This window comes from Spodoptera frugiperda, chromosome 6 (genome assembly GCF_023101765.2).
Source record: "Spodoptera frugiperda isolate SF20-4 chromosome 6, AGI-APGP_CSIRO_Sfru_2.0, whole genome shotgun sequence".
Classification (NCBI taxonomy): domain Eukaryota; kingdom Metazoa; phylum Arthropoda; class Insecta; order Lepidoptera; family Noctuidae; genus Spodoptera; species Spodoptera frugiperda.
In genome coordinates, this window is record NC_064217.1 from 1,958,407 (window position 1) to 1,971,733 (window position 13,327).

General features: G+C 34.3%; 1 protein-coding gene across 1 annotated transcript in view; it reads right to left on the minus strand.

Moving 5' to 3' along the window:
• LOC118267741 (fatty acid synthase) overlaps nucleotides 1–13,327 on the minus strand; it is a 43,050-nt gene that overhangs the window by 9,247 nt on the left and 20,476 nt on the right. The window contains exons 22-30 of the mRNA XM_050694128.1: nucleotides 12,305–12,565; nucleotides 10,748–11,033; nucleotides 10,235–10,380; nucleotides 7,378–7,521; nucleotides 6,730–6,833; nucleotides 6,271–6,421; nucleotides 4,613–4,784; nucleotides 3,962–4,074; nucleotides 3,185–3,349 (exon numbers count right to left, since the gene is read on the minus strand). Of these exons, the coding sequence (XP_050550085.1) occupies nucleotides 3,185–3,349; nucleotides 3,962–4,074; nucleotides 4,613–4,784; nucleotides 6,271–6,421; nucleotides 6,730–6,833; nucleotides 7,378–7,521; nucleotides 10,235–10,380; nucleotides 10,748–11,033; nucleotides 12,305–12,565 (1,542 nt within the window). The remainder of the gene's footprint in view (nucleotides 1–3,184; nucleotides 3,350–3,961; nucleotides 4,075–4,612; nucleotides 4,785–6,270; nucleotides 6,422–6,729; nucleotides 6,834–7,377; nucleotides 7,522–10,234; nucleotides 10,381–10,747; nucleotides 11,034–12,304; nucleotides 12,566–13,327) is intronic.

Here is a 13,327-nt window from a genome sequence, read left to right on the forward strand (position 1 = left end):
ATTGAAATGTTACATGAGCTTTACATTTTTTAGAGGACGCAATTTTATTTTTTGATCATGTAGGGGGGTCAATAGAAGCTTAACTTGAAGTTTGTGGGGTCGCCACCCTTGTCCCTCGGCCGCCATCTTGGAAAAAAGGATGGAAACACTTTTTTTGCTATATCTCGGAAACTATGCATCGTAATAAAATTTTTAAAATCATATTTTGTAGAAAATTATTTTGCCTACAAATATGTTTAATAACTTTTTGCCCTAAATTAACAATTAAAGAAGTTATAAGTAAAAAAGTGAAATTTTGTTAATAAAATTTTCTCTTTTGCTCTATAACTTTTTTTTTACATTTTATAAATAAATGGCTTCAGACCAATCTTGTAGAATATTTTTTAAGAAAATTTTTTCCCTACAACTGTTTTCAATTTCATTCATTAGAAACTCAGTTACAGCGCTCCGAAGTTAACCGGGTTCGTCAAATTAGTCCAGTCAAATAAGCTTAAATTAGGTAAGAATCTCGGAATGCGAGATGACCAGCTGTAATTTTGTAAATACTTGTATATTGACACCCTAAAACTTGTCTCAAAACCATGGTATATATGGTAGGGTGTAAGCAACTCTTAAAATTCAAGGTCAAAGGTCCCAAAAATCGTTCTTTAGCGGTTTTTTGGAAATAACTTATTTCCTATGGGTTTTTGGTATTTGTATTCATTATCAATACTGTAGAATACAAAATTCTCTACAACTTTTGTCTAAATTTTTTTTTACATGGTGAACCGTTGTCGATTTAGAGGGCGGAGAACGCACGTGCGTTGTCCGCCCTCTAACTCGACAACGGTTTTTGGGACCTTTGACCTTAAATTTTAAGAGTTGCTTACACCCTACCATATATACCATGGTTTTGAGACAAGTTTTAGGGTGTCAATATACAAGTATTTACAAAATTACAGCTGGTCATCTCGCATTCCGAGATTCTTACCTAATTTAAGCTTATTTGACTGGACTAATTTGACGAACCCGGTTAACTTCGGAGCGCTGTAACTGAGTTTCTAATGAATGAAATTGAAAACAGTTGTAGGGAAAAAATTTTCTTAAAAAATATTCTACAAGATTGGTCTGAAGCCATTTATTTATAAAATGTAAAAAAAAAGTTATAGAGCAAAAGAGAAAATTTTATTAACAAAATTTCACTTTTTTACTTATAACTTCTTTAATTGTTAATTTAGGGCAAAAAGTTATTAAACATATTTGTAGGCAAAATAATTTTCTACAAAATATGATTTTAAAAATTTTATTACGATGCATAGTTTCCGAGATATAGCAAAAAAAGTGTTTCCATCCTTTTTTCCAAGATGGCGGCCGAGGGACAAGGGTGGCGACCCCACAAACTTCAAGTTAAGCTTCTATTGACCCCCTACATGATCAAAAAATAAAATTGCGTCCTCTAAAAAATGCATAATTCGGCCCTCAAATTGTAACATTTCAATGGACTAAATCCTAATGTGGAGCAACGTATTTTTCTTAAGAAAATAAAACCTTTTTTCTTAAGGGGAGAAAATCATCTGATGACTTCTCCCGCCTTGGACAAGGCGAGAGGTAGTTTCAGTCTCTTATTGACTAAAAACCACCCAATTCCTATTTCTGCTCTTCAATCCTGAGCCCGGATTGCCTGTTGAAATTATTTTGGAATGAATCCCAATTTAATCCTAAAATGCTTGATATCATTATGTTAGTTAGTTGGTTATTTAAATTAGTTAAATGAACTGAATGAGCTTCTATGTGAACCAATTTCATCGAAGCATTGAAACATTTAGATTAGTGGAAAACAAATTATATTGGTTTAATTATAATCATTAATGTTTTAGTTTTAGTGAGTTTGTACCTATTTTCATATAACTATTGACGCAAATAGAATTTAATTTGTCGGACGTCAGAATCGATTATAAACTTGCTATTAGGTATTAAAGATTTCCAAATATAGCCTCTTTTTGTCTACGTATTCAAAACATATTTATTTACTTTTAAAATTAGCTTTATTTATAGTTATGCTTTCACTAACCAGACTACGTAAAACAGACGAAAACTTCAACGTAGTATTCAATATTTTTATTTAATGTCACAACCACGTAATAAATCAAGATTCAAAATATGAAACAAATGTTTGTAAAAAGATCTCTTCTAACTTTGATTTCATTTATTAATTCATTTTAAATAAACTATATAAAACGTACCAACAATCACCACAATTATGCCACGCAAAAGTGTATGATAGAATACCTCGGCTACGTCAATGAGACATTAGTAATACATGCTACTTCATATTATAATGATGCGAAAGGTGGAAGCTAAGAGAAGCACTGAGCAAAGAAAAATGTCGTGGCTTCGCAATATACGGGAATGGACCGGTATCAACGCTATCGAACATCTTTTCCGCCTGACCAATGACAAGGATCAAATAAAGAAGAGGGAATGAAGCACTACAAGAAGAAGAGAAGAAATAAGACGTCTGATTTCCTTTTAATATTAGAATGCACACAGTTTGAAAGGACCACTCGTCAACATACATACATACATACGTGTATGTACATAAGACATAAAATGTCCCTCAGTGCATTTACTGTTGAGATCTGAGTGCGATGTCAGAACTAAAAGCGTTAAAAGCCGCTTATAACTTGTTTATAATTCTATATATTTACAGTTCCAGGATTTTTATTCTCAAAGGGATTTAAAAACTTGATTTTAAACTTTATTGCCATGGGCTGAGGGGATATTTTGTATCACCTGGTGTGCGTCGATAAGGATGCCTTACTTTTGCCGTTCCGTGTGTAGAAATTAAAATGAAAACATAAAATATAAAGTCATGTAAGACAAGAATGAAACTTATAGTATCTTATCGTTACGTCTTTTATCCCCGAAGGGGTAGATAGAGGTGTACATTTCGAGACGTAATGCCATTGTACAATTTACACCCACATTTCACCATTTGTGTTATAAGTCCTATGTAATAGGGTGTAATAGGTAATACACAAACGAAATGGTGGCCCCATTTCGTATGTGCATGAAACGAATTTTTACGTTACGTTACTTATCTATCATTATAATTATATTATGTGTATACAAGGATAAGTAGACACAATTAACTTGAGAATTCGAGTTACAAATCAAAAGTAAACAAAAAAAGAAAAACTCTCACCTTTTTTTCTGCAACATTTTCCGGTCTAAATATACTGGAGAAATTCACGGCCTTGTATGTCCTGTCCTTTTCTAAGTAAGACATTCCCATGTCTCTGTTTTCCATCATATCGTAAGTGCTAATGTCTAGGAAGGAACCCATAATCCCAGTACACTTCATTGCAGTCTAAAACAAGAATTAATTATGGTAACACTACACTGCTATTATTACTGTATTTTCTTTTCCTGTACCTTAGAATAAAATAACATTAAATACCGTACTCAGAGTATTTTCTTGGTTATTTAAGTCAGTCTTTACTTTAACAATTGTTTTCTATACCAGATCGCTATGAAAGAATAGTTTAACTAATCATTAAATATCTCTGAGTACAGCAGTAAATGTTTTCTAATATTTGTAAATAAACGTTAAAGGTAGTGTAACAAGCATGGTTTAAATGTAACACTGCCTGTCCACCCGAGCGGAGAAACGGAGAAAGATTAATAAATCAATAGGATTTCACAAAATCTCCGCTCCTCTTAAAAAAAAAAAGTTTTAGTAAACAGATTTTGTACAATCTTATGGATTAATAATTCTCAGTTTCACCACTCCGCTATCTCGCTCTGCTCTGGAGGACAGATAGTCTTAATTTTAATGACAATAAAAATTCTAATCTTTATCCAACCTAACTCCTATATCTCCTATGGATATCAAACGATAGGACGTGATTGGTGCAATAAAGCTCTTTTAAACCTTTTATATATTACTTGTTAATAAACAAGTTAAGAAATATGTACTCACTTCTCGTATAGACCCACTGGCACAATTGATGACAATGTCACATCCCTTATTAGGTGCATGCATCTTAACAATACTCAGGAATGAATCATCTCGAGAATAACCGATATGTTTTTCTGAAAAACGAATAATAGATGAATTCATACTCAAACGTTATGACATAAATAAGACAATGTTTTCATCATAGATTTTTTTATAATTTATATCTTTTACAAAACTGTTCATTTTAGTTTTATTCGTTCCATGAAGTTTGCCTATATTGATAATATACAAAGCTCATGAGATTAAATTAATACGATACTGCAAAGATAATACATTAGGCAATTTCATTCCTTTTATCCCCGAAGGGGTAGGCTGAGGTGCACATTACGGCACGTAATGCCGCTATACAATGTACACCCACTTTACACCATTTTGTGTGATAAGTCCCATGTAATAGGGAATAAGCCTACTGCCATATACTGGACACAATTCTAGACTCCATGCGTTCACTGAGAAATTTTCGAAAACCCGATAAAAGCATTGCTGGGCTTTGCCCGACCCGGGAATCGAACCCGAGACCCCTTGTCTGACAGTCGCACTAGCGACCACTCGACCAACGAGCCAGTCCTATATAATAATACATATGGTGCTATAATAAAATAAATCGTCTACCATCAAGGTCAGGGAAGAGTCGTAGCAGTATACTCTTTTTCTTCATGCTACTGACTGTAGTGAATACGGTACATTCTAAAGACAGGCATACGGCTATCACAGCTTGTCCTAGAGCACCCGCACCGCCTGTCACGAATACACTCTGTCCTTTCAAGAGCCGACTCTTTATAGCCTGCAAAAGGAAACATCAATGCTTTGAAATGGTTTAAGATACAGATATATATTTAATAATATTTTAGCCAAACCAATGTCGGCAGAGGCTAATTCAGTTTATTTGTTAGTAGTAAAGTAATTATTTAATTAAGTCTTAAAGACTCAGGTAAGCGATGATGCAGCCTACGATGGAGAACGTCTGTCGATTAACAATCTATTTACTCAGGCTTCGAAGACACCCAGGTAATAACCATAAGGAAACACGAATTCGCAGTACAATGGTGAAAATTCAGAGTGCCAAAGTATATTCTTTTTAGAGCGTAAAGTTGTGATGCAATAAAATATGCCTTACTATCATCATCAGCGCAACTCTATCCCCTACTGGACGAATAAATAAATTCTCTTATAAGATCACAAACATCATCAGACTATTAATGGCCACTTCTGACCAAAGGTCTCTTCTCACACGGAGAAGGTTTAAGCATTAATCACCGTGCTTGCTCAATGTGGGTTGACGATTTTAAACTTATAATTAGAAATTATAAGCCCAGATTTCCTTACGATGTTTTCCTTCACAATTTGTCAGTGGTGCCTAAAATCTTAAAAGTACATATAATTCGAAAAAATACACAGGTTTCTCCCGCACTCTCATGCGTGAGAAGCGAGCGTCTTAAACCAGGCCACTATGGCAATGAATTCTCTCATGCTCGCTATAAATCAACAATACAACACAATATTCAAATAGAATGCAATTCTCAAAGTCAGCTTACGATGTTCCAACACAGCAACAATCCTAGATAAAGTCCAGGTACTATATTGAGGGAATAAATTAAAGCCAAGTCCAGTACTGCGGATAATACACGTAAGACTGATAATCTCCCATCTTGAGTTTACGCATTCAGTTACGATCCTTGCGAGTTGATATTTAGCTCCACACACAGTACCTCGAGAGAGAAATGAATCCATTTAAATGAATATTTTATCAAACAGAATTCTACGGTTTGAGTTTCCTTGATTCACTTTCTTCAGAGGTTATTTGTCTTCAAACATGTTATTTTGGTACTTTATAAAATCCAAATGATGTCTTTTAAATGTTGTTCCTACTCTTTTGAAGATTTGAAGTAATAAAATCATATGTTTTGATGTTTGGGTCGGTCGAAAAGTTTGTGTTTTAAGAGAAAGTATTATTTTAAGATAATATTTCAATGGTATAACTTAATATTTTAGAAGCTGATGCTGAAGGCTGGAAAGGGCAAAACACCCACTTAATCCATTGTTTGACCTTTTTTGCTTTGCGATCTGTATTTTTTCAAAATGTCTTTGTACAACGGAGGAGATTTTTTTTAATCAGTTTATATCTAAAACCTTCTCCTAATTCAGAAAAATACTACACAGAAAACCGCATAAAGTTCAGTTTAGCCAAAAGCGAGATAATTGCACACAAGCATACAGGTTGAACTTAGAACCTAGTTTTTTAAGTCGATCGAATGAAGAATATTACTTACCAAACAGTAATAAGCTACTGCATACGGTAGAGGCACAGTGGCAGCATCTTGCAGACTCCAGTATTCTGGTACTGGCCACAACAGATCTGAATCAGCTTCCACCGTAGTACTCAATGCACCACCAGGTAATAGCCCCATCACTCTGTTACCACTGGAAAGGTACAAGAGTTTTAAAGCGATTTTTTTTCAATCGCCCACTATAATATTGAATTCTAATTTTTTAGTCCAGTTATATTTGCAGCTTTATGGAACAAATGACATCTATTAGTGGTGGTCGGTAGTAATGAGGTTGTAATCTATAATATAAAAATAAGTCGGGTTTCCTTCCTTCCTGACGCTTTAACCGATTTCCACCGTTTTGCATTCGTTAGAAAGGCTTTGTGAGGTTTATCAAAATCTAGAAACAACAACAAAAATAAAGAAAATCTAGAAACACTTTCAAGAGAAATCATAACTTACTATGCATTTAAGCCGCTAAAGTCCATGCCAAGAGGTGCCAGATCATCATGGACGTTGCTAACTGCTTTCTGAACATCTTTAGACGATATGCCAGCATACGACACCTGATGAATATAAAAAGTAACTTTGTTAATAAATAATCTGGACAGTAGTTTTGATAAGAAAGTAATCGTAAGTATATGTTATTGCACTCTCAACATTTTAAGTCTACTGTTGTACAAAATGTAATAAAGAAACATACATGCTAATCACTTATTGCACTTATCACATTTTCCCGATGACGTAGTATACCCATATTTTTTTAAACGTTGCCCCACATTAGTCTTTTTACTGTCTTGTGGATGTATTTGAAAACATACAAGTTCATAAACATCCCACCCAGACCCGAAACAACAATAATTTGTGAATCACACAAAGAGTTGTTCCGTGCGGGAATCAATTCCCCTATATTTTGCGTGGCAGTCATATTGCTACACTAGCTACTTTCGCGCGGTTTCACCCGCTCTGTTCAGCTCCTATTGATCATAACGTGATGTTTAATAACCTTCTTTGATAAATGCACTATTCAAAAACAAAAATAATTATTCTAATCGGTCCAGTAGTTCTGGAGATCCATATTATATTACTACTTTCCTTATTCAAACTTACCTTAACCAAATTACGTTTGATGTTTGTATTGGGGGTTTCAACCCACGTGAGGCTGTCCAAATCCCCATTTGGACTGATTAGGGCAACATTTTGGATTTTAGTCGACTTCGTGGCTGAAGTGTAGTAGTAACCTCCCCATTGTCCCTGTTATAAAAAAAACATAGTTTTAGCACATTTTAGATTTTAGCTAAAATTTTATGGAGACGTCTGTGTTACGTAAAGAATTTCGTGTGATAACAATAACAATCTTAATCAAGTATATGACGCGTGGGAGGACTCGGGGGACGCATTGGGTGTTTTTTGTGACTTATCCAAGGCGTTCGATTGTGTCCTTCATGAAACACTGATCAGGAAGCTATCCCATTATGGAGTGCGGGGCAACTCTCTGGACCTACTTATCTCTTACTTGAGTAATAGAATTCAGAGAGTTGAGATTAACGGGAAAATTTCTGCCGGGTCTGTTGTTAGGATGGGTGTTCCGCAGGGGTCAATTCTCGGTCCGTTTTTATTTCTTATTTATATTAATGACTTACCTTACCTTGTAAAGGATAACCATGGGATAGTACTGTTTGCTGATGATACCTCTTTATTATTTAAACTCAAACGTGGACAATTAGTCAGTGATCATGTAAATAGTGCTCTCTCAAAAATAGTACGCTGGTTTAGTGCCAATAACTTGCTACTTAATGAAACAAAAACTAAATGCATTAAATTCACAACACCAAATGTTAGGCATGTCAAAACCAGCGTGCTAATCAAGGGCGGGGAGTTGGACCCTGTAGATTCAGCTATCTTTTTAGGTATAACCCTAGACGCTAAGCTACAGTGGGCCCCACATATAGATAAGTTGTCGAAAAGGCTCAGCTCAGCAGCATATGCCGTTAAAAAAATTAGAAATTTAACTGATGTAAATACAGCGCGTCTAGTATACTTTAGTTATTTCCATAGTATCATGTCATATGGTATTCTCCTGTGGGGGAATGCTGCTGACATTCAGTCTGTCTTTGTGCTGCAGAAGCGAGCCATTCGATCAATTTATAATCTTAGTCCGAGGCATTCTCTCAGGGAACTATTTAAAGAAATTAATATAATGACTGTTGCCTCTCAATATATCTATGAAAATATAGTGTATGCTCATAAAAACATAAAGTTATTTAAAAAGTACAGTGATATACACAATATCAACACTAGAAATAAAAATAAATATGTTGTTCCTACTACTAGACTTAAGAAAATAAGCGGTTCGTTTAGATGTCAATGTATACGCTTTTACAATAAAGTTCCCAGCCATATTCAAAGTTTAAACCTAGGTAAATTTAAAAATGTTATTAAAGAAAAACTTTGTAGTAAAGCTTTTTATAAAATAAAAGACTACTTGGAGGATAGTCAGGCTTGGGAATGAACTGCTATAATGTCCACACAGGTCTTGCTGACATGTTTGTAACATATAGTTACATTTTTTATACAATTTGACATAAACTTAATTTGACATTGTTTTATATTTTTTTTCCTTTTATATTTTTATATTTCCTTTTAAAATTGTTAGTTTGAGGACCGTGTGAGACTTTTGCTAGTCATTTTATTTTTAGTAAATTATATTCTGACAGTTTGAGCATTTGTGTGGCCTACCCAAATGTTCTTTTGGTTGGTGTTGTTCGTCGGATCATTCAGCAACAGCCGTCAGCTGAGCTGATTGTAAACTGACACATGCGTGCTGCCATCTGAACAGGTCCGCTCAAACTGCTGTGGTTCTTTCCTCAAAAGACCACTACAGAATCAACTTGCACGGTTCTCCGACATCTTTAATTGATTTTGTCTGGACTTTAAAAGAGACTATGACCTCTGAGTTTGTTTCGGCATTTCTTCTCAGAGTAGTCGGATAGGAAATGCCGGCCTCATCTAGTTATTTAAGAGATTGACGTGTAAAAGTGTTATTTTATAACCTATTTGCAAAATAAATATCATTTATCATTTATCATTTAACATAATGGGTAATAAAAATAACAAATATTTAGTAATCAACCCTATTGACAAATTATCATCTATTACATAAGACTCATAACAAAAGTAGGGGCTTACTCTTGAATCCATTTTCAATCAATCGACATAGCACTCTTGAGTTGCAAAACTATTAGCGCCCATTGCATATTGAGTTTGGCTTTATATTCCGTATTCTGAATGCTATTTTAACATAAACGATTTGGGTTGTATAGTTTTGACATTGAATAATTATTGAGATTACATTGGATTGAAATTGCATTGACATTAAGACTGATTTCAATAGGCCCTGGCATAAAATTGAACTTATACATATCATCATCCTAAAGCGGGGATTAAAATACGCTATATTATGAGACCAAAGATAAACAAAAATATATTGTAAACAAGTATATCATGCAAAAATGTTACAGCGACACCATACGAGAAGCACTCGTAGTTCTAAAACTTATTTCCTTGACGAAAGTAAATTGTATCAACATCGCAGCTCCGAGCCCCATGTAGCGACGTGTTAAAAGGCCAAGATTGTGCAGAAGACATATTGACAGATCGTTAGCTTGTCGCCAACAAGCGTCAAGGAAAAGTATTTCGAAACTCGTGAGGAATTATAAAACATCTTTCTGTTTCGCTACGAGGAAGGAAATGAAGAATATGTTTGGGTATTAAGTGTAATAATGTTATTATATAGTTACTGTACTGTTTATTTTGTCTTTGTCAATATGCTTATCATTATAATACACGAGTGGTGTTCAATCGTGTATGTAATGTTCGTATATGTTATCGAGAAGTTACGTTTAATTATAATTACCTATATATGTGAGGTTACATAATACTTAATGTAAAACAGTTGATTCCTTACCTTTCTAAAGATGTTTACAGTTAGATTTTTATTCAATTGATGCTTGTAGATACCGATGTTAGGATCAAAGGTCGGTGCATGGCAATCATCGATTGCTATCAATCCTATTTTGTCCTCGCCGTCATTTCTTAATTTGTTGACAAAACCTGAACAAAGTTTAATATTTACGCACACAGACAGATGTATAGTATATTATCTTGGAGTATATATTATCTATTTAGTATTTGTAGGTATTATATGTAAATACATAGTGTACACTATTGACAACCCAATTTTCCCAATTCCTGAACACTGGATACAGTAGTTAGGGACAGAAATAGCAAAACCATTTGTAAAAAAACGCATAATTTTCAAAATTGTCCCCGTCATAGAACCCACTTTTTACAATAATGTTTGTCAAAATAGTCCTTAACAAGTTAAACTAAGAGTAATAAATTGGGTTACACTGAGTTCCTTTAATATTATAAATATGAAAAAATATTAAAAAACATAGAAGAAGTTTCTATACAATACCTAAAGCTCCGCAATATGGCTGCCGTTCAGATACCAGCATCACTCGCTTCGTATTATTAAGTTGATCATACACGCGAGACACCCAATCCAATTTATTATCACAATTTACAGGCACATAAGTAACATCCTTGGGATTCCTTCGCTTCAATAATATTAATATTTGCTTCCCATCCGACATGGAACTTATGATAGTGAAGTTCTCATTCAAAGATTGTAAAGGTGGCACTCCGCATTCCAAGGCTATTATGAAACTATCCTTCGATATGTTTTTTAGAGAGTCCAATTTCTGCAAAACAAAATAAAATACATGATAAGATCATTGAAACATCAGATACGTCCTCAATCCTTGATTCCCCAACAACCCATAAATTTCTAAGCCCCAAAAGGCCGGCAACGAACTTGTAACACCTCTTCTGGTGTTTCGAGTGTCCATGGGCTGCGACTATTGCTTACCATCAGGTGATCCGTATGCTCGTTTACCGGCTTATACCATAAAATAAAATACATTTAGATTCGTTGTCACATTTTGTGGTTACATTTGTATACCAAACTTCATGCTTTTAAGGAGAATTTGGAAAATCCGAATAATATCAAGTCTCCCAGAAATCAAAGTAAAGATTCATTTTCAAGCAATTTCTGCCCCATTCACGCATCAAATCCGGGATCTCTAGCTCTTTTATAATACTCTCGACTTCTAACAACGAAGCAGTAATAAAAATCAGAAACTTTGTAGATTATACTTATAAACGTCAAACGTTTCACATATTGTTTTATCTATTACTTTGTTATCTAGGTTTTTGGTCCAGAAATTTAATCTTGTTTTGAGGTTAAACTACATAAAATGGACTGAATAAAGTTAATCGTTTTATTTGCGGGAACCACTTATAGATACAATATGAATATTAAAATGGTTGACCCATTTACTTTGTTTTCATTGTTTACATTTTAGAAATCTACCGTTTGTACCGTGACAAATACAAATCTACTTATGGCATAGGTAATTGGTTTTAAACTCTTTGTTCTTTGGGCTATTAGTTGCTACTACTTTCACAAGTGCTGTCAGGTTAATTTTTAGGATCCAGTCTAGAATTAAAAACAATAACATAAGGGTGCTTTTCCATCAGAGATATGGTATGCTACATTGCTGTGGGTGCGTTTCGCTACCATAAATCATATTCATTGGTACAAATAACTTAGCACTGCACTGGTGGAAATGAACTCAGCTAAGTTATGTTTATTATATATGGAAAGATGCGTACCATGGATGGCTTCCCTACAATCGACACATCACACACTCGTGCGCGCATCTCCTCACACCGCTACATAGCTTAGTATCGGTGGAAGCGGTCATATAGTACCACACCTTAGCTATTAAATCTTTTTAACATAGCTACATACATATCTCTGGCGGAAAAGTATCCTAACTGTTGATATTTGCATCTCTGCCTACCTCCTTGGGATGTATCCTTTCTACTTTTTACCCACGTTCAATATGTTATAACATAATTTACGACCTTCATTTAAATAAATAATATTAATTAACAAAATCTCTCTCACCTTTTTGTTTCCAAACAGATCCTCAATAATAAAAACATTTGCTTTATCTGCGTCGGAATTTTGAACTAACAAAGTATCAAAATCAATATTGACATTTATAATTGAAGCCACGTCGATCGTAACGTTTGGAATTAAGGTCGATATCCCTTTGATTATACAAATTATATTTGTATTCGATGTTACGATTTGAGTAGTCTTAATCCTCTTCATTGTGGTGTTTTCAGCAACGATTTGGAGCATAATTTGGAGAGCTGTTTTCATCTAAAACGAAAAAAAATGACATGCTATGGGATAAGGATTAACAAATACTTATTTTTCAAGACTAGACATCTTACTGTGTAATCACATCACACACATAATCATCCTAAAAGTGGCCACTGCTAGCCTTTTCTCACACGGACAAGGTTTGAGTATTAATCACCATGCTTGCTCAATGCGGGTTGGCGATTTCAAACTTACATACAATTAGAAATCATAAGCCTACAGCTCAGATACCCTCGCGTTGTTTTCCTTCACCGCTTGTCAATGGTGCCCAAATGACCTTTGAAAGTACAATGTAAATCGGAAAAAGTCACTTTGTTACTTGCTGTTTGTAAATTTCGAATCCTTAAACGAAAGAAGCGGCCTTAAACCTCCGGGTCACCATGACATAACAATAATTCTAAAATGTTTATTATAATCTCAAATAGATGGACTCCATTATTTTAAAAGACGGTTTAGTTTACATTTCATACATATTTTGTCTTTATAATAAAATGTATTGTTATCTGTATCACCTATAAATAACTTTAGGAACCGTGTCACGATAATAAGCTATATAAATTTTGCTTGCTTTCATCCCAGATGCAAGTCTGCAGATTAAATTCAGTGCCAAGAACGCTCCAAAGTGATTGACATTCAATTAAGAATCTGCTTATCCTATGAGAAAATGTGAGAAAAGGCTGCCGTTGAAATTATATCTTTAGTCGGGCTTTCAAATTGTAAAGGAATATGATACTTGATGTTTTCAATAATGATTATTCT